The sequence below is a fragment of the Nicotiana sylvestris genome, chromosome 8, assembly GCF_000393655.2.
Source record: "Nicotiana sylvestris chromosome 8, ASM39365v2, whole genome shotgun sequence".
Classification (NCBI taxonomy): Eukaryota; Viridiplantae; Streptophyta; class Magnoliopsida; order Solanales; family Solanaceae; genus Nicotiana; species Nicotiana sylvestris.
In genome coordinates this window covers 1,892,302-1,911,376 of record NC_091064.1, presented here as the reverse complement: position 1 = coordinate 1,911,376, position 19,075 = coordinate 1,892,302, and the positions used below count along the sequence as shown (strand labels likewise).

Here is a 19,075-nt window from a genome sequence, read left to right as displayed (position 1 = left end):
TTAGTTATACCGCAATTTTATCTCAACCAAACGTGGAATAAAAACAACAACAACCCATTATAATCCCACTTAGTAAGGTCTGAGGAGGGTAGTGTGTACGCAGACCTTACCCCTACCCTAGGGTAGAAAGACTGTTTCCAAATAGACCCCCGACATCCTTCCCTCCAAAAACTTACCACCTTGCTCTTGGGGAGACTCGAACTCACGACCTCTCAGTTGGAATAAACGTGGAATAAACTCATCTCAAATTTAATTCTGTAATTAATTATCCCATATTCCCCTGCCAAACGAGCCATGAAGAGGCAGGGAGGAAATCCAACAATGAGAAAATATGACCGTTAGAGACGCCATAAACAAAAGCCAAATATAATTCAAAATTTGCCATTAATAATGATGACTATCTAATCCTTTAATTTCAATCCAACAATTGGATTCCTCATTAATATTACCGAATCAGATACCATGTACAAATCTTAAAAAATCCAAAACACACACACACACACACATCATTTTTGCTAAGTTCTGTGGTCACATATTGTTCAGGTGATAAAGGGACATTACGCTCAAGCTTGATTTTTTTTTTCTTCATTAGACTCGTTACGTTGTTCGATTGGAGAAGTGGGGTTGTTCATAGATGGCAAAAAAGAGTGATGAAGAGATGAGAAGTGAAACGGTAGCAGCAGCTGAAGGAGAGGCAAAAATGGAGGGTTCTGTTGAATCTCATCCTTATGCATTTCACATTTCGGGTCCTCGAAATGTTTCTTCTCCTAATTGGAGAGATCTCATTAATTCTAGTTGGTTAGTTCTCTGTGTGTGTGTGTGTGTGTCCATTTTCTTGATTTGTTTTCAAAGTTGCAAGCTTTAGTCCTTACCTGATCATATAGAGTGTGATTTTTTCAGTTGGGGGATTTTAGTGCGGTGTTTGTCCAGATTTTCTTACCATAATTGGTTTTCATATCTCATGAAGTAAAGGACAACATATTTACCATAATTGGGTTTTTCTTTTCCTAGAAGGAACTTATAAATCTCTCATATTTGGCTAGTGTTTTTTTTGTAGTAAAAGGTTTGGAGTTCTATAAATTAAAATCCGCCTTTTTCATTCATTAGCATCCACAATGTAGCCATACGGGGTTTGAGAGTCGTGTTTAGGGGGATAACTTTACGGGATAAGTGTGTCACTTGTGTTTGCCTCTTCGTGAACTTGTTCTCCCGATATTTTGTACTCTTTTTTTATATAGCGGATTGCTCATCTTCCCCCGTGGACGTAGATCAGTTGACCGAACCATGTTGGATGTTTGTGTCTCTTTTAGTATATTTCTCTTTTGTTGTATGATTTATCGTGGTTGAAGATATGCGTCGCTAGCTTCCACAGGAGACTTGATTTTTTCGGTCCTAACATTTAGACAGTGAATTTTGTGACTTTTTCTTGATTTCAGATTTCATTGTTTTCTAGCTTTGTATTTGGTTGATTTTTGTGGTTTAACTGAATTCTAGCTGAAGCTGATTCTTATTTCTAAGGACCTTATTTATATATTTAGATTCTTGGCTTAGGCTTTCAGTTGAAGTTAATGGTGGTGTCGCGCAGCCAATTCTCCTGTTATCTCTGAAAATATAGACAGTGAGCAATTTTTTTTTTGTTCTTCTAGCTGGCGTATACTGATTTTTCAAACCATAATAAGCAACGTACAAAAAGTTAAATGTACGCAGAGGCAGATCTAGGATGGGTTTTACGAGTTCAACTAAACCATTGCTTTTGGCTCAACCTTTGTATTCATATGCGAAAGAATTAAAATGTATATGTATACAGTATACATTCATTCTGTACCCAGTGGCACTAGATCTTGGACTTGCCACTGAATTTAGGGATCAAATGTTAGTTGTTTCTTGTATAAGTCCAGCGTGATATTGTTGGATTTTCAAGGTTTAGCCATGCCATTGTGCGTGAAATAGGTCGCTTTTTTGGGTAAATCTATAGCATATCTGTGATTCTTTAATGAATCAATCGCTAAAACACCAAATAAGTTCTTATGGATTGTCATTTGTCGGACCAACGAATGTAGTTAATGGATTCAACTATTTTTTTCTAGCCTGAGGCAGTAGAATTTGACTTCTGCAGTGTATGAATCAAGTCATGGTAATGATTTTCTTGAAACTGAATAGGCAAATGTGAGTCAAACTCAACCTGCTTATGGCTCTCCTTATGGTAATAGACTGGAAAACGCGTTGCATTGGCATTATTACAGATGTGAGATGTCCATTCGAAATGTTTCTTGGTACAGTTTTATTATGTCCATGTAATTTCAAGATACTTGTTTATACTAGTCTGTTATTTTGTTATTGCTTTACTCATACTTTGATAGGATGGAATTTGGTTAATGTCCTACTATGTGACTGTTGATATATGCCTTTTTGTTGATTTCAGTATTAACTGGTATCTTCATAGCGATGTTAGTTAACTCAATCACTTGATATCTTGTGGTTGAGCCAAAACTTCCATTATTTGATCTCAAGAATGAGGAAGATCACTGGTGTTGTCCATAAATTGTCAGCGTCATCTTTTTATCTCTTTCTCTTTTCATTCTCAATATGCAACTACTATCTTATCTTTCACCTCGGTTTCTTAGTATTTTGTTGTTGTTACAGTTTGTTGCTACTGTTTCCTGTTGTCGTTATTATCTTTCTGGCCCTCTTTGTTGATATTGCTTGTTTCTACTGTTTCTTTTAATCTTTCTTGAGCCTAGGGTCTATCGGAAACAGCCTCTTTACCTTCCCAGGATAGGGGTAAGGTCAAGGTTTGTGTACACACTACCCTCCCTAGACCCCACTTGTGGGATTTTACTGGATTGCCGTTGTTGTTGTTGTTGTGCTCCTGATCTTACAAAAAGAATATCAACTTACTATTCTTCAACTCTGACGCGAAATAAGTTATTCAATTGGGCAGGAAGGATGCTAACTACAAAAGAACTGTAATGGCCTGTTTTGTCCAAGCAGTTTACCTTCTTGAAATCGACAGACAAGAAAACAGGACAGAAGAAAATGCACTTGCTCCAAAATGGTTGATACCCTTCAAGTACAAGTTAGTCGAGACTCTAAACGATGAACGAGATGGATCCATTTTTGGTGCAATCTTAGAATGGGACAGATCAGCAGCATTGGCTGATTTTGTACTAATCAGACCAAGTGGTGCACCTAGGGCTGTTGTAGCCTTAAGAGGAACACTTTTAAAAAGCCAAACAATGAGAAGAGATATCGAAGATGATCTCCGTTTCTTAGCTTGGGAAAGTTTAAAAGGTTCCGTAAGATTCAATGCAGCACTGAAGGCGTTAAAATCAATCGCCAACAAGTATGGAAGCAATAATGTGTGTATTGTAGGCCATTCACTTGGTGCTGGATTTGCTCTTCAAGTTGGAAAAGCGTTAGCGAAAGAAGGTATACATGTAGAGGCACATTTGTTCAATCCACCCTCAGTTTCACTTGCTATGAGTTTCAGAAACATTGGCGAAAAAGCTGGATTCGCGTGGAAAAGATTCAAATCATCAATGCTCTCGTCAAACACTGATACTGAAACCAGTTGCAACGAAAATATGCCATCATTTCGGATAGGTCTAAAACAATGGGTGCCTCATTTGTACATTAACAACAGCGATTATATATGCTGTTCGTATACTGATCAAGATAACGATTTACAAGACAAGCACGCTGATAAGGAGAACGCGAAACCAGCAAACGGACATTTTGCTGGTGCAAAGCTTTTCTTGTCATCAAATAAAGGGAAACAGAAGTTTCTTGAGGCACATGGATTGGAACAATGGTGGTCTGATAATTTGGAATTACAAACGGCTATTAGTAACAGCAAGCTTATTACTCAGCAGTTGAAGTCTCTGTACACTATTCCTGCTTCTCAATTAACACAAGCGAAGCGCCAATGAATTGAAATGCTTCCTTTTTTGTGTGTGCATCTTTATTTTTCATACATTTTTTCTCCTTGCGCTTGTATTAAAAATGAACTTTTCGAAATTTATATAAAGGGAGGAGCTATAAAAGAACCTCAATATGGAATTTAGTTTATGATCAAGCTCAACTTTTCATTCTAAGAGTATAAGCTTTCTAGTCTCCTTTGTGATCTATAGGTCACGAGTTCGAGCCGTGGAAGCAATCATTAATGCTTGCATTAGGGTAGACTGGTAGTTGTCTACGTCACACCCCTCGGGGTGCAACCCTTCCCCAGACCCTGCGTGAACACGGGATGCTACCCTTCCCCGGACCCTGCGTGAACGCGGGATGCCTTGTGCACCGGCCTGCCATTTTTAGTCTCTTTATGCACACCGATAAAGAACCTCAATATAGAATTTAGTTTATGATCAAACTCATTTTTTCATTCTAAGAGTATAACCTTTCTAGCCTCTTTTGTGACCTATCTGCCACTAAAGCTTGCATTATGGTAGGCTATCTGCATATCACCACCCCTTGGGGCGCAGCTCTTCCCCGAATGTTGCGTGAATGTGAGATGCCTTATGCACCGTGCTATCCTTTTTTAGTATCTTTATGCAGGGCGATAGAATATTTTGTTCGAGTAAATGTAAGCACTAGCTTTAGCCAGTTCATGAAAACCATAGCCTTCCTTCCTTTTCTCAGTAAGTTTGAATTGGTTAAAATTTTGCCCAAACAAAAAGCATAGAGAAGAAAAATCAAGTGACTTAATATGGATTCAAATTTTCTTGTATAATGCAAATGGCAAAGCCAATTTTTTTTTTTATGACAATCGACATGAACATGGGAATGCCTTGTGCACCGGACGGTCATTTTTGGTCTCTTTATGTATGTCGATACAATGTTTTGTTCGATTAAATGTAAGCACTACCTTTAGATAATTCATGAAAATCATAGCTTTTCTTCTCTAGTAAGTTTGAATTCGTTAAAATTTGCCCCAAAACAAGAAGAAAATTCAAGTGACTTAATAGGGATTCTAATTTTGTTTTACCATGCAAACGGCAAAGCCAAAAATTAAAATAATTACAATTGACTCTGCTGGGGATCGAACCCAGAATCTCTGGTTCCGTAGACCAGCGCCTTATCCATTGGGCCACAGAGTCCTTGTCGTCATACTCAACATAAAGATAATCTAAAAGGGAGAATGACACAGTTACCCACAAAAACAAAACTATTTACCCTTATCTATCCATTTGTTTTTCTACCCATCAAACTAATTACATTTCCTATCCATAGTAGTTTTTGTGGGGAATTTTCTCTTTTTTATTTCTATGCTTCTTTTCTTTTTTTCTTTTCTTTTTTTCTCATTTTCTTCTTATTTTTTTCTTTTTTCTCTTTTATTCATTTATTTTTGCCCAGATCGTATTATTGTTATTTTTATCATAACTTATTTCGTACTCAAATTTGACTCCTTATTTTTTTATTTCTTTATTTCTTGTTCCTTTTCTAATTCTACGTGATTGCGATGCAAACCTTGATCTACTTCCCTACAAATATCAGTACACACTCTACCATTAGCAATAACACTACCAGTTATGGAGCAAGAAAACATAATATACGGCCACTAAATCTCCATATATACTAGTTAAAATAGAAATGATAATAAAATATTGAAAAATGCAATAAAAATATAAGTAGCAAAAAATAACTTCTGGTACCATATGATACCAATATGGTATATATGTATACCAACAGAGTATATAATTGCTCTAGAATATTGCTACAACTATACTATACTACTGTACCAAAACAGTAAAGGATGCAAAGTATGAGAAATTTACATGCTCACATTGCAAGCTAAATATTCGCAAGACAACTTGCTCATTCTGTATACTAACAGGGTATATAGTTGTATGGAGTTGTTCAAACAATTGCCTATAACTATAAAAAACAATTACATAAAAACTATATTGTTAGCATATTATACCAGTATAGTATATAGCTATACCAACAGGGTATACAATTGTACGCAAAGAATTTAAAAAAGGTTTTTTCATTATATAGTATACTATAATTGTATATCATTGGAATGTACTATATACCAAAATGGTATATAGTATATCATTTTGGTATACAATACAAATTCTTCTTCGTCAATTCAATGCAATAAATTATACATTATTGAATTAAAGGATTGGTTCATTCCTTCAAAAAAAAAAAATAGTAGTATACTATTGTAGTAAAGTATATACTCTTGAATTAATTATTTATACTAATAGAGCATACAATCTACCATTTTGGTATACTGTACAAATCTGTCTTCTTTGCTAGTTCAACTCAATTTCAACCCAAAATTTAAAAATCTAGTCTAAAATCTCCGCCAAATTGACTCAGAATATAGCCACGTCCTCCAACTAACATTTCGAACATACCCAGTCAAAATCTAATCAAAATAACCACAAACTCAACAAACCCAATTTATGAGTTCCAAGCTTCAAGGTCCTCCAATGGCAGATTAATGTTTGTCACAATTAAATCTTTAAAAAATCATCATTAACACCAAAACTTGCCACAAAGAGTGTCGGCAATTAAAATTTATTATTACATACATAACCTCACAAATTTGTAGCAAACTGAAATCTTAGAAATTTTTATCCTTTTTGATAGATCCTTTTTTTTTAGACTTTTTTTGCTGGGACAAATGATAAAGATAGGAGAGAGAGGTAGATAGATCATATATCTAATGAAAAATTGTAGGGATATGGGTAAAAGGAAAGAAAGAGAAAGAGCAGAGAAAATGATAAGAGAAGAAAGCAAAAAGGAGGAGAAAAATTAGCTTTAACAAGAACAAAACAGAAAGAAGGATTAACGAGGAATTACTTTTGGTTGCATAGGTATATATTGTAATTATTTCTAGAATAGGTAAAGGCAGGTAATTATTTTGGGTAGAATAGGTATTATAGCATAATTTGCTCAAATTAAAATATACCGTTATATTTAACATAGATTAGAATAGCATGTTGGAAAAAATTGGATGATTATGGAGAACAAAAGTTTAGCTTGAGGCGTGTCAAGGACACTGTCATTAAGGATATTTCGCATACACCGTGATAAATAAAATTAGGCGTATCCCCCAGAATTCAACAAGCTCTTCTAGTATAAATTAGGAGCAGAAACAACAAAGATTGAATAAAATAAAACCCATTACAAAAAAAATAGCAGATTGCTTTTTCACAATCTTGAAAGTAAAAAGAACTTGAGAATTTATAGATAAAGAACAACCATCTCATCAGATGGCTAGCTAAAATGCTCCCAACATATATGACATTAAAAACTAAAGAATTAATAAGAAAAAATGTTACAAAACAAATCTTAACGTTTTGTAACTTCTAAAGCCATTCAAGGCTATTTCTAAAGGATTATAATAATTTGAACAAAAGAATTCAAAAGCCATTAATAGCTAATCAAAGATGGTTTTGTATGAATGTTAATAAAAGATCAGTTATAATATTATAATAATAGCTATTAATCATGGATAGTAAATGATAATGAATATGTTATATTTTTATTTTTGAGATATAAGAATTATCTTCTAACATAGCACACTTCAAATAATTCAAAAAGGACACTATTATAATCAATAACTTTGTTCTGTGAATTTATTTCGGGAAACATTTAGGAATCATTATTTAAACTATCGATATGATCGAATCATTAGTGATAGAGTTGAAATAATTATATGCACTAAAAATTAAAAAAAAAAATAGGCCATGATAAATAAGCATCTAAAAATTGCAATAGATCTTTTATAAATAATGATTTATGCATAAATGGTTCAGATCAATTTCATTTCCTCGAATATTGATTTAAAAGAAAACAAAAGAGAGAGATTGAGAGAGGAAATTATCGGTTCGTGCTCTAAAATATTTTCATTCCTTAATATACAAAAATATATATTAATTTTGTTCACTCTACAATTTATTACTATTTTCTCTATTAATATACGAGAGACAGAGAAAGGAAAAGGTACAGTGGAGGATCTAACTATAGGTTAGTGAAAGGTTAAATTTAATATCAGAGAAGGCACGCCGCAAACTACAACGACAACAAACTCGGTGTAATATATGTACACATGTGGGGTCAAGAAAAAGTAATTTATACCCAAACCTTACTCCTGCTTCCAAGAAAGAAGGCAAAGAGGCTATTTACGGCAGACCCTCGGCTTAGGATTTTTTTTTTTGCAAACTGTTAAAACAAATTGATTCCTTTTCTTGAAAATCTAATGTCTGGTGACCAGAGGAAAAAACAAAAATTGAAAACTATGTTGTTATATAATGCAGAGGAGCAGGGGAAGTGTCATTATATGAGTATTGACCAATGACCAGGAAGACTACGTAAGAGCATCTCAAAAAATTAAGATTATCAAAAAGTTCAATACAACATTCTTCATGTTTGACTAGACAGACAATGAGAGCTGTGAACAAAGATATAAAATGAGCCAGTACAACAACGACGACGACCCAGTAAAATCCCATTAGTGGGATCTGGAAGGGTAGTGTGTACGCAGACCTACGGAGTAGAGAAGCTGTTTTCGAAAGACCCTCGGCTCAAAAAGATGAAAAGAGACAATATCAGTACCACCAACAGATACCAGAGGAATAATAACATCATAAAGACCAGAAAATAGTTGAAAATGAAGCACTGACTACTATAATCCATTTCTTTGAATCTGTGCACTATCAGTGTAACACTACAACTGTGAGAAAAAATGACAATCAATTGAGGTAAAATATATAAAGAAAGTAAGACACTAAACGAAACATAGATAACGGTCTGCTATGTGTTCATCTGTGACAATATTATTGAAACAAAAATATGGGGAAGGGCATATACCAAGAGAAGATGATTTGAGCTTTGCATTCTCTCAAAGCTCCTCTAACGATTCCCAGATAAAGAAGAGCCGATTTCTAGCATCAAAGGATAGACAGGACTAAATTCCTTGTCCCCTCTTGACCGTACCTTAGCAGCATAGTCGTCCAGAGTAGCTTTAATACCTTTCCAGATTTGGTCCTCCCCTTGTGAATCCATCCAGAGTGAATACTGCGTCGGAGTAAGTCTATTTCTTTGCAATGGTGATTGTAGTTCTTCAGGCCCGCGTGAGTAAAGATGGTGCAGTATGACACTTGGCGGTAGATCTTGACGAAGTGGGGATGATGCAAGTTGAGATGTTTCCAGGAATATAACAGGCCGAAATGCTCTAAGTGCTCGATATGGGGCACCGAGTTGTTCTACTGGAAACAAGTTTTGGCCAACTGCTAATTCAAGTTCAGCCATGTCCCTCGCCAATCTCAACTTGCCTGATTCTGAGAGAGGTCTAACAAGTGAAGCGTGCCTGATGAAAAATATCAGAACTCTGGACGCCATGCTCCTCACAAGTCTAGTACAAATAGTTTCTGAACCTGTAGTAATGCTACTTGACGAAGAAGGTAACAGCCTGGACAGGAATTCGCTACGAAAATGGAGAATACTCTGCTGCAGCTCTTCCATGTAAGGTGATGCATTATTGTCCATAGCAGCATCCATGCCGAGACTACCAAAATTTTGACCGTGAATTTGCAAGATGCACGACTCCAGTCGATCAAGCATTGCTTGGAATAGTGATGTCACTGAATCACCTGCAACCCCATAGATAGATCCCAGTGCAGGAGACAGAATATCGGTTGCAATAGTTGGTAGTCCTGCCACCATGGATGATATGCGGGTATGAATTTCTTGTAGATGCTGGTACAATGCAAAGTTCTTCAGCTGTGCTGGAGTTGCAGCACCTGTTATTTGCCGTGCCTCAGGCCCAGTAGATATCTGCAGATAAATTAAATGTATGAAACTTGAGTAAAAGTTTATCCTGAATGTATTTCCCCAAGTTAAATTCATTAACTCAATTACTCAGATGATGATGTAATGAAATTGTCAAAAAGCAATTTATCGAGGATAGAGAAACATTATTGATATCACCAGACCATCCCGACTCACCAACCCTCAATCCCATGTAAACGGGGGTGGGGAGAACAGAGAAAACATTTAACGAAAATCACTTGCTAATGCTGCCAAAGAACAGAGAGAGAGGGGCTGAACAGCACCCATCAATCTCCGAGCAAACTTCCACCTCTCGGAAAAGGAAAAAAAAAAGGAAGAGAGGTAGTGCTTATCAGTTGGTACGAAAACTCAGCGTAACATACTCATAAGAATATCAACCATTTATAGTTACAGTAATAAAAGGAATTCAACTAATTCTAGACATCAAGCTTAGAGTACCAAAAGCCTACAAAGATTAATCCACTCAAAGTTGCTAGATGTTTAATAAACAGAAAATGTAGGACCTCAAAGAACAAAGTTATATGAAAGTGCAGAATAGCACGAGAAAGAGCAAGAAAAAGTGGAGAAGAAGAAATATAAACGCAAAAGAAAAATGTTTCTTGGTCAGTGTTTGTAATTCACAAATCCTGCATTTTCCTTTTTCCTTTTCTGTTTGGGAGGGTGGCATGGATAGGCATTTGCTTAGCAATTAGTTTCTTATTCAACTTTTCCTCTTTCAAGAACTTCCACTATATCTTTCAAACAAATCACTATGCAAACAAATTTATCCCCTTCAAACAATAATCACAAGCATAGAGAACTAACTGACTGCAAGGTATAAATAATTACTTTCCATTTCATTTTGCGTTGTAACATCGTCCAATCTAAGACAAGGAGAAACTCAAATTGTGGTTGTTGTAGTAGGTCCTTGAATAAACTTTTTTTTTCTTATTTTTCTAAGTCGGGTTCATGAAAACTTTAGTAGGATAGAACAAATCATTCAAGATTCTTCCATTTGAGGTTCGTTAAATATGATCTGCAGTACTTTGTCAACTTGCATCAATCCATACTCTTTCCCTTTTTTAGTAACACGGATCAATGCAAAATCTTTTAGATTACTATTAGTTCAGCTTGCTAATATATACTGGTCTTTACTCTCTGATAAAAAAACATATATATACTGGTCATACTATATATATATACATGCAAGATAGAGGAACTCCCAACCCTAGGGCTAAGATTAACGCCTTCTCCTTTCCCCTGATTGCAGCACTTTCTAGTTGCTGTAAGAACGAAATTGATGAAATTTCTGGAAATGCAGACCTATCTCTACAATATTCATATCTGAAATGGCAACTCTCCCTCACTTCCACTCGACAAACAAAAGGAATAGTATTATTGAAGTGTAAAACAGCCCCTTCAAATGTTCAACGTACCCCAAACTGCAGATATCACATAAATCATGAAGAAATATAGGAAGTGAGTGCATGCTATATAGATTTGCTTCTTGAATTTATAGGAAGTGTTTCTTCAAAGAACGTTCTGCCATACAAATGTGAAAGCATACCTGGTATTCTGTTCTTTCTGAAAGTAGAAGCAGAACTTTGTTGATCTCACGCAAGACAAGAAGGGTTAACCGAGCATCCATCTGGACAGCTTCTATTTCTTCTTGAATTCGTGATATAATCCTTGAGATATGTTCTTTTGAGGGAATACTTCCACGACTGGACACTGGAAATACAGAATTAACAAGATCCGAAAGACGACTCAGACAGAGGGTTAGGAAAGCAGTCTGGAATATTTCAACAGAAGATAACATTTGGTCCTTTGCTTCTGAACTGAGAGCTGGTGGAACTCCTTTGACATCTGTATCACGTGAAATTCTTTCAAGGAGGTTTTCTAACATAGAGAAGAGTTTTGGATACCCAACAGTGAATATCTCCTTAACAAAGCTTGATGCAGTGAAAGTAGACTTCATTTGGTTAGCAAAGGATTTAACCAGTGCCTCCCAAACACGATCCGTCAATATAGGATCACCTTCCTGATAAATATGTAATAATGTAAGCAACCACGGAAAAGAAACCAACAAATCATTTATAAGAATGAAAAAGATAATCATGAAACACTGTTTTATTGTGTATTTGAATTTTATAGTTTTCTTTTTCTTTCTTTTCTATTTTTTGGTTGGTTTTCGAGGGTGGGGGTGGGGGTTCCATGTGCTTCCTGAGACAGAGGTTCCCCATTTTCTGGGGATTTGGCAAGGGAAGAGGTAGGGCATGATTCTGTAACCAATAAAGTTTGAAGAAAACAGAAGACAGATACATATGACTAAACACAAATCCAGTTCAAAATTAGGTACTTGTCCAAGAAATCCAGTGTACCCAAGGAACAGTGTCCCCTAAGACATATTATTGTTCCCAAAAAACAAAACATTGCCCGTTGTTAAGTCCACTCATTGGAAAAATAAGATGGGTTATCGAGAATATTCAGTTTCTAATTGGGTACATGGATAGATAAAATCTCCGAAGCAGTAATTGTTCTAAGGTACCAGTTGAAATTATGTGAATATTTCTAAGTAGGCCAAGCCCCACAAATGCAATCAAAACATAGTAGCATATTTAAGAGAAGGGAAGATTGACAAGTAGCTAGACATAAGAGCAGGATTTCAGTAGATCCAGAAAAAAAATTCCTTCTCCGATCCTTAGTATTTTTAATGAAACCTTCTCAAATCCTTAATATGTGCATTATAAGAAAATTAGTGGCGAGAGGGCATTATTCTTAGCAGATGAGTGAACCTCTGCACAGTGAAAAGGAAGGCAATAACTGTTGCAGTAAAAACAACCCCTCTCTGTTACGCCTTTTTTTTTATAGCGGTGGCGTCTAGGCCAACTCGCACACCTACTGGATACCTGCTACCTCCCACTGACACAAGTACTGAGTAATTTTTCTAGCAAGGCTTAGGCAAATGGTAAAACATCATCCGGCATTTTTGCCTCTGTCGGGACTGGAACCATGGTCTCCCATAATTTTTGTCCCACTTCATTGGTTGTTAGACCAAACCCTTGAGTTCACTCTCAGTTACTTTTTTCATCCATGTTTCTAAAAGTATCACATTTTTCACCAGAACAATCACCTAATCTCACTAGAAAATAAATGGAGCCGGTTATTTCACCACCCTAAGGGTAAGAGGGTTGGATTCTTTATGGTTCGCTCCAAAATATGAACCATCAAATTCTGGTGGGTGCTAGTCACCTTAAGTTAATAATTCACATGTACCCTGCTTGCACAAATTTCTGTTGCTTCTGTGAATCTATACAACCTTATCTGATGATCCTGCAACCAGAACAACTAAAGAAAACCCCACAACCATCAGAAGTAGTAGGACTACAGCCAACACCAACCACTAACATGAAACTATTGTTTTTTCAAAAAAGAACTTAAATTAATAACTACAACCAACAATGACTCCTTTACTGATTTTTTTGTTAAAAGACAAGAATCTGAATCTTCCCACAACTTTTCTAACACCAAGCTGAAAACCAAGACTTATTCTATAAAGCTGTTATTTCTTATATAAACAGAAGAAGACTGATAAAGGGAACTTACTATAAAAGCTCATTAAAACATTTTTTAGGTAGAATACCTTGTACCCAAAAGTAGAAAAGTACCACTATCCTCCCATTTCAATGAAAAACAAGATTTCACAGTAAAAAAGAACTTTTCATCAAAAAAGAAAGTGAAATAGGAGAACTGCCTCCCATAAATGCACAAAAATTGCCAAGGATCACTCATTATGCCATGATACAATTCAAAATAGAGACTTGACTATAGGGGTTGACTTCTCATTTCAGCCGCAATTATTAGATTCAAGCTTCATTCTCCATAGCTTCGAAATGCTTGTTCTTGAAATACTAGTAGAGCATCTACTTGGATGGTTTCATAGCTATGTTGCTCGGACTTCTAAAATATACTGCCGGGTACGGGTCAAATCTTTCAAAATTAGTGCATTTTAGGAGGATCCGACAAGGGTGGGCAGCATTTTGGAGAGTCCGAGCAACATAACTTCTTACCAATTTCCAAGCTTGGTGAGTACCATACTAGGTCATTAAGTGGAGTTTTAATATTATATTTTATTGTGCAACTAATGTTGAGGATAATGTGCAACTAATAGCTATGATTTCAATACAATAGCTATGTTTCAGAGACTATTCAGCGGAGAATCGACTACAATTCCTTGAAAATGCCAAGGTTTTTTCAAGTTTTAAATTACAAAAATTCATGGAATTTGAGCTGTGAAATCAGTCACTGATGCTTGCATCAGATTAAATTGCTTACATCACACACCCTGGAGTGCGGCCCTTCCTTGGACCCTGCGTGGACGCCGGATGTTTTGTGCACCGGGCTGCCCTTTTTTTATGGAATCAGATAAAATGCACTTTTAATTTCATTTTGCAATTTGTTAGCATTTTACTATAGTAAGAATGCCTGAGCCATAAATGAACTATGTCATTATACTACTCCACAAAAAGATCAGCAAATAGAAGAGATCTATAGAGGAGAAACTTGTGACAGTGCTCCCTGGGGCTAGCCAAAATAGAAACATCTCTTTACTTGCTCTCAGCTTCAACCATTCCTTAATAAATAATAACTCAACTATACTATCCTTTTGGTAGCAGTAAACCAGAGTTATCAAAGGCGAAAAGCACAAAAAAGCTCTAAGGTCCGTTGGGGCTTTAAGCATGAAGCACAAATAAAGCGTGGGCTTTAATGAAAAAAAGCGCAACAGGAGAAAAAGTAAAAATATGCATGAAGTCTCCAATACTAATCATTATAAGCATGAATAACAAATATATGGACAAAGAAATTGAAAAAATGTTCACGATAAAGTGAAATATCAATTGTTTAAGGTCGCCTTTTCAAGATTACACTCATTGGCAAGGAAAAATATGCCTTAGAGCTTTGATGCGACACTAAAGTGCCCACAAAGCGAGGCGAAACGCTCAACGTGTTTTGAGCCTCACTTCAGGGCTTAAGCGCGCCTTTGACAACACTACAGTAAACCATTTCAAGACTGATAAACTTAATATTCCTCTTCATTGCCACATTTGACACCCTTAAACACAGGACTGGATTGGTACAAAACGAACATCAGTAAGGACAGTTATCAGTACTCCCCATAATTTCAGTTAATTTCATTTTTTTTTTCACAAAGTACTGCTTTTAGAAATCCTGCTACTAACTGCATCAGGTTATATTCATCTCATTCTTTTTATCAAGAAGTTATATTCATTTCATTTGAAACCAACCTCTCTAGCAAAGGGACCAAAGCAGTTACTTCCTTAAGCTGGCTCAATTGCTTCTATCTAGCTATAAAGTTATAATCAAGTTTTATCAATTCTAAGTTCCGAAACGGGGCAACATGTTCAAGCTCAACGCAATCACAACATTTTAGACTACAAATAACTCGATATGAGAAAGACATCACATCATATAACTCCTTTAAAACGATTCATATCAAGTAGAAACACATTCATTCACACACCTGCATGACTTCATCGAGCAGCAAGACATGCGTAAAGGGGTCTCTTTTCTTGGACAAAACCCTCTGCAAATGCCAAACAGCAACCACAACAGAATGTAACTGGTCCATACAACCATTCATCCGTTGCCACAATGCATCCTTCGCCTTTGCGCTTCCTCCAAACTGAGGTGTTCCACTTCTCTGCACACCTCCTGGCCCACCAAATCCACCACCAACAGAAACAGCTTTCATATCCAAAGCTGTTGTTATACTCTTCACTCCCATTGCCTTATACTTACTCACTAACCCATCCACTGTCCCCCTCAACTCCCCCATATTATAAAACACCTGAAGCCCAGCTCCAACTTCAGCTTGATTCAAACCCTCAAGCCCATTCTCCAAAACCTTCATCCCTTCGGCCCGTAATTTCAGCCCAATTTCAACAACCCATTTCAATTCCAAATCAACCACATCAATCCCAGATAAATGATACTCATTATAAAGTGATAATATCTCAAAATGCAGCTGTGCAGCTTTAGAAAGATCCAATTTTTCCGGGTCATGGGTCGGGTCCATGAGATCCCGGAGTTTTTTAGATAATCTCAGGGTTCGAATCGTAGACTGAAGAAGCTCGGTTGTAGAATGCAGGTTGTTAAGCTGAAGGGTATGTTTGGAAATTAATTGATGAGGATCGGAGAGTTCGGAACGGACGCGGCGGAGGGAGGATTGAAGGGAGGAGACGGAGGAGCGGAGGGAGGAGAGAGCGGATTCAGCGGCACGCAATGAAGTGAGCTGGTTGAGGAGATCGTGGTGGCGCGTGAGTACTTCGTGACGGAGTTGATTGTTGAGGAGATTAAGACCTTCTTGAAGCTTCTCAATGCGTGAAGCAGCGGAGCCGGAGGAAAGTGCGGCGGAGGAGAAGGTAGTGGAATCGAAGTCGGAGGAGAGGAATGAGGAGAAAATTGGATCGGATGTGAAGGAGTCGAGTGGGGATGGGGATGGAGTGAGTGGGGTATGGGGAGTGGGGGTGGGGTTAGTAGTGGTGGCGGATCTGAAAGTTGAGAGGCGTTGAAGAGGTGAGGCGGACTGGGGTGTAGAGGGTGGGTGGTGGGGTGATCTCTGGATCGCCGGAGACGCCATTGTTTCCGGCCACCGGCGAAATTAACAATGTGGTGGTTTTTGGAACAACTTCGATCTTTTCGAATAGAGTGATTACGCCATGGACTTCCGTACTTCCTTGAAATGTAAATCTTAAAAATTAAACTCCGATCGGAAAATTTGAGTTAAATATGGTGGGCGTTTGGACACGAGAATCGTAAAATTCCAAAAAAAAAAAAAAAGTGAAAAAACTTTTCAAATGAAATATAATATTTAAAACTTAGAGTTGTGTTGGACGTGAATATAATTTTTGGTTGTTTTTGAAATTTTGTGAGTAATCTGAGTAAAAAATTTAAAAAATAAATTTTTTGAGTTTTTAAAATTTTCAAAAATTTTAAAATTTATCTTCAAATAAAAATTAAATTTTTAAATTTTATGACTAAACACTAATTCTAAAAAAAGGGAAAAATAGTTCTTATGTCCAAATGGGCTCATAAAATATTGAGTTCGCCTAAAAAAAAGGATTAACATATTCTCATAGTTTTTTCTTTCTTTCAAATATCTTTTATCACTTCTCCAAAGTTCTATGTTTTTTATCCTTTTTTTTTCTTTTTTTTTTGGTTTTGTAAAACTTGTTTCTAGAAGTTGCAAACAAACAAAAAAAACTTGTAATAAAATTTCACTGTCACCATTTTTTTTTGTGTAAGGACAATATCTTACTCTATACGAAACCTATGGAACCATTCCAAGCTACAAGAGGATTGAGACATGGTGATCCATTCTCACCATTTCTTTTTATGCTTGGTATGGAGTACCTCACAAGGAGTTTCAAGACTTTGAAGTATAAGCCAGATTTTAACTTCCATCCTAAATGTGATAAACTAAATATCATTCAACTAGGGTTTGCAGATGACCTATTGCTATTTTGTAGAGGAGATACTATTTCTATCCAAATGGTATTCAACTGTTTCATGGAATTTTCTAAGGCATCTGGCCTAAAAGCAAACACAACAAAGAGTTCCATATACTTTGGGGGAGTACCACAAGATATACAGCAGAGCATAGTACAAGTAACCGACTTTAGCAGGGGAGATTTGCCTTTCAAATACCTTGGAGTTCCACTTAGTACTAAAAAGATTTCTATGATACAATGTCAGCCCCTTCTGGAGAGAATATTAGGAAGAATTACCTTCCGGACTTCAAAGTACCTATCTTATGCAGGAAGGTTGCAATTGATTAAGACAATGATGTTCTCCAATCAAATATACTAGTCGCAGATATTTGTAATTCCTAAGAAGATGATGAAGAAGCTAGAAACAGTCTGTAGAACCTTTCTACAGACTAGAGGAACAAATGCTTCAAAAAAAGCTTTGCTATCATGGGACAAAGTATGCTCTCCGAAAAAGATTGCTGGTGGATATAATGTAATGGATAAAACTGGAATTTGCAAACTACTATGGAATCTGTATAAGAAGAAAGACAAATTGTGGGTTCAGTGGATTCATTTGTATTATGGGAAGAAGCAAAAAGTGTGGGAAACCAATCCAAGCAATGCATTGTGGATAGTTCAGAAAATCAGCAGGGGTCGATATGAAGGAACTGGCAGAATGGAACTACTTCTCTATCAAGAAGTGGTACAAAGGCATGCGAGGACAATATCAAAAAGTATCGTGGAAGATATTAACGTGCAACAATTTAGGGGCTCCAAAGTGGATCTTTGTGCTAAATCTAGCTCTGCAAAACAGACTCCTTACAAGAAGTAGATTCCAGGTGTGGGGAATTACAGATGAAGTAAGCTGCCCCTTGTGTACTGAAGAAGATGAGATCATAGATCATTTAATGTTTAAATGCAGAGTTACTGGAAGTATATGGAGCAAGTTGCTACATTGGCAAGGCATAACAAGATCTTCGATGGAGTGGCAAAGGGAGGTACAATGGGATAAAGACAAATCAACAGGAAACAATGCAAAAGCTCGAGTATATAGACTGACTTTGGTATGTGCAGTACATCATATATGGAATGAAAGAAACAAGAGATTATTCCAAGAAGAGCAGAAGACAATGGAAGTGATAGTTAGACAAATTATACAAGAAGTTGCAAATAAGGGATCAAGAATCAGAAAGTTAGAGAAGACAATGGAAGAAATGAATTTCTATCCTTAGTTTGATATAGAAGACTTGTAGTAGAAGTTGTGTGGAACTGGGAGTGTCCAGTTTCAGATTTTGACATTGTACATATTTGCTATTGGTAAATAAAATCATTTAATTACCCAAAAAAAAATCACCTTTTTTATAAGCAAATTCGAAAGCAAAAGAAAACATACCAAACAAACACAATTTAAAAAGATTTTTTGAAAGTAGGATTTAAGTAATATAAAGCGTCGTTTGGTTTTTGAAATAAGGGATAAAACTCGTGAAATAAGATGCAAGATTACTTTTTATATTGCGTTTGATTGGATTTTAGATATCTGGTATCACTTTAGGTTAGGGAGTTGGACCATAATAGCTCCACCACATTCCTAAAACGTGTTGCCCTCCTAAAAATTTAAACTCGATTTCTTTTGTAAGTTTTCTGATCCAAATAACGTGTTTCCCTCCTAATATTTGTTTTTAATCAAATGAATTAAACATTTACCGATAACAGTATATTCGCTAAATAATAATATTATTATT

General features: G+C 36.3%; 3 protein-coding genes and 1 non-coding gene across 6 annotated transcripts; 2 read left to right on the top strand and 2 right to left on the bottom strand.

Moving 5' to 3' along the window:
- Positions 1–408: 408 nt before the first annotated feature.
- Positions 409–3,956, top strand: LOC104232427 (GDSL esterase/lipase At4g10955-like). Of its 3 annotated transcripts, none has more exons than XM_009785635.1 (2): positions 409–798; positions 2,942–3,956. In XM_009785635.1, exons 1-2 carry the CDS (start codon positions 635–637, stop codon positions 3,927–3,929), a joined length of 1,152 nt encoding a protein of 383 aa, XP_009783937.1. In that variant the 5' UTR covers positions 409–634; the 3' UTR covers positions 3,930–3,956. The 3 variants fall into 3 exon arrangements, with proteins under 3 accessions (XP_009783937.1, XP_009783939.1, XP_070009248.1); XM_009785637.2 differs by having other exon boundaries at positions 709–2,273; XM_070153147.1 differs by having other exon boundaries at positions 709–2,792.
- A 1,064-nt stretch (positions 3,957–5,020) lies between these two features.
- TRNAR-ACG (transfer RNA arginine (anticodon ACG)) lies at positions 5,021–5,093 on the bottom strand. The gene has a single exon. It is a non-coding gene; the product is annotated as a tRNA-Arg (tRNA).
- A 3,521-nt stretch (positions 5,094–8,614) lies between these two features.
- On the bottom strand, positions 8,615–16,538 carry LOC104232426 (conserved oligomeric Golgi complex subunit 5). Its single transcript, XM_009785633.2, has 3 exons — positions 15,326–16,538; positions 11,351–11,824; positions 8,615–9,789 (listed from the first exon to the last, which is right to left on the bottom strand). Exons 1-3 carry the CDS (start codon positions 16,442–16,444, stop codon positions 8,866–8,868), a joined length of 2,517 nt encoding a protein of 838 aa, XP_009783935.1. The 5' UTR covers positions 16,445–16,538; the 3' UTR covers positions 8,615–8,865.
- Positions 16,539–17,700: 1,162 nt separating this feature from the next.
- LOC104232446 (uncharacterized) lies at positions 17,701–18,565 on the top strand. The gene is made up of 2 exons (XM_009785661.1): positions 17,701–18,161; positions 18,256–18,565. Exons 1-2 carry the CDS (start codon positions 17,701–17,703, stop codon positions 18,563–18,565), a joined length of 771 nt encoding a protein of 256 aa, XP_009783963.1.
- The last annotated feature ends 510 nt before the right edge of the window (positions 18,566–19,075 follow it).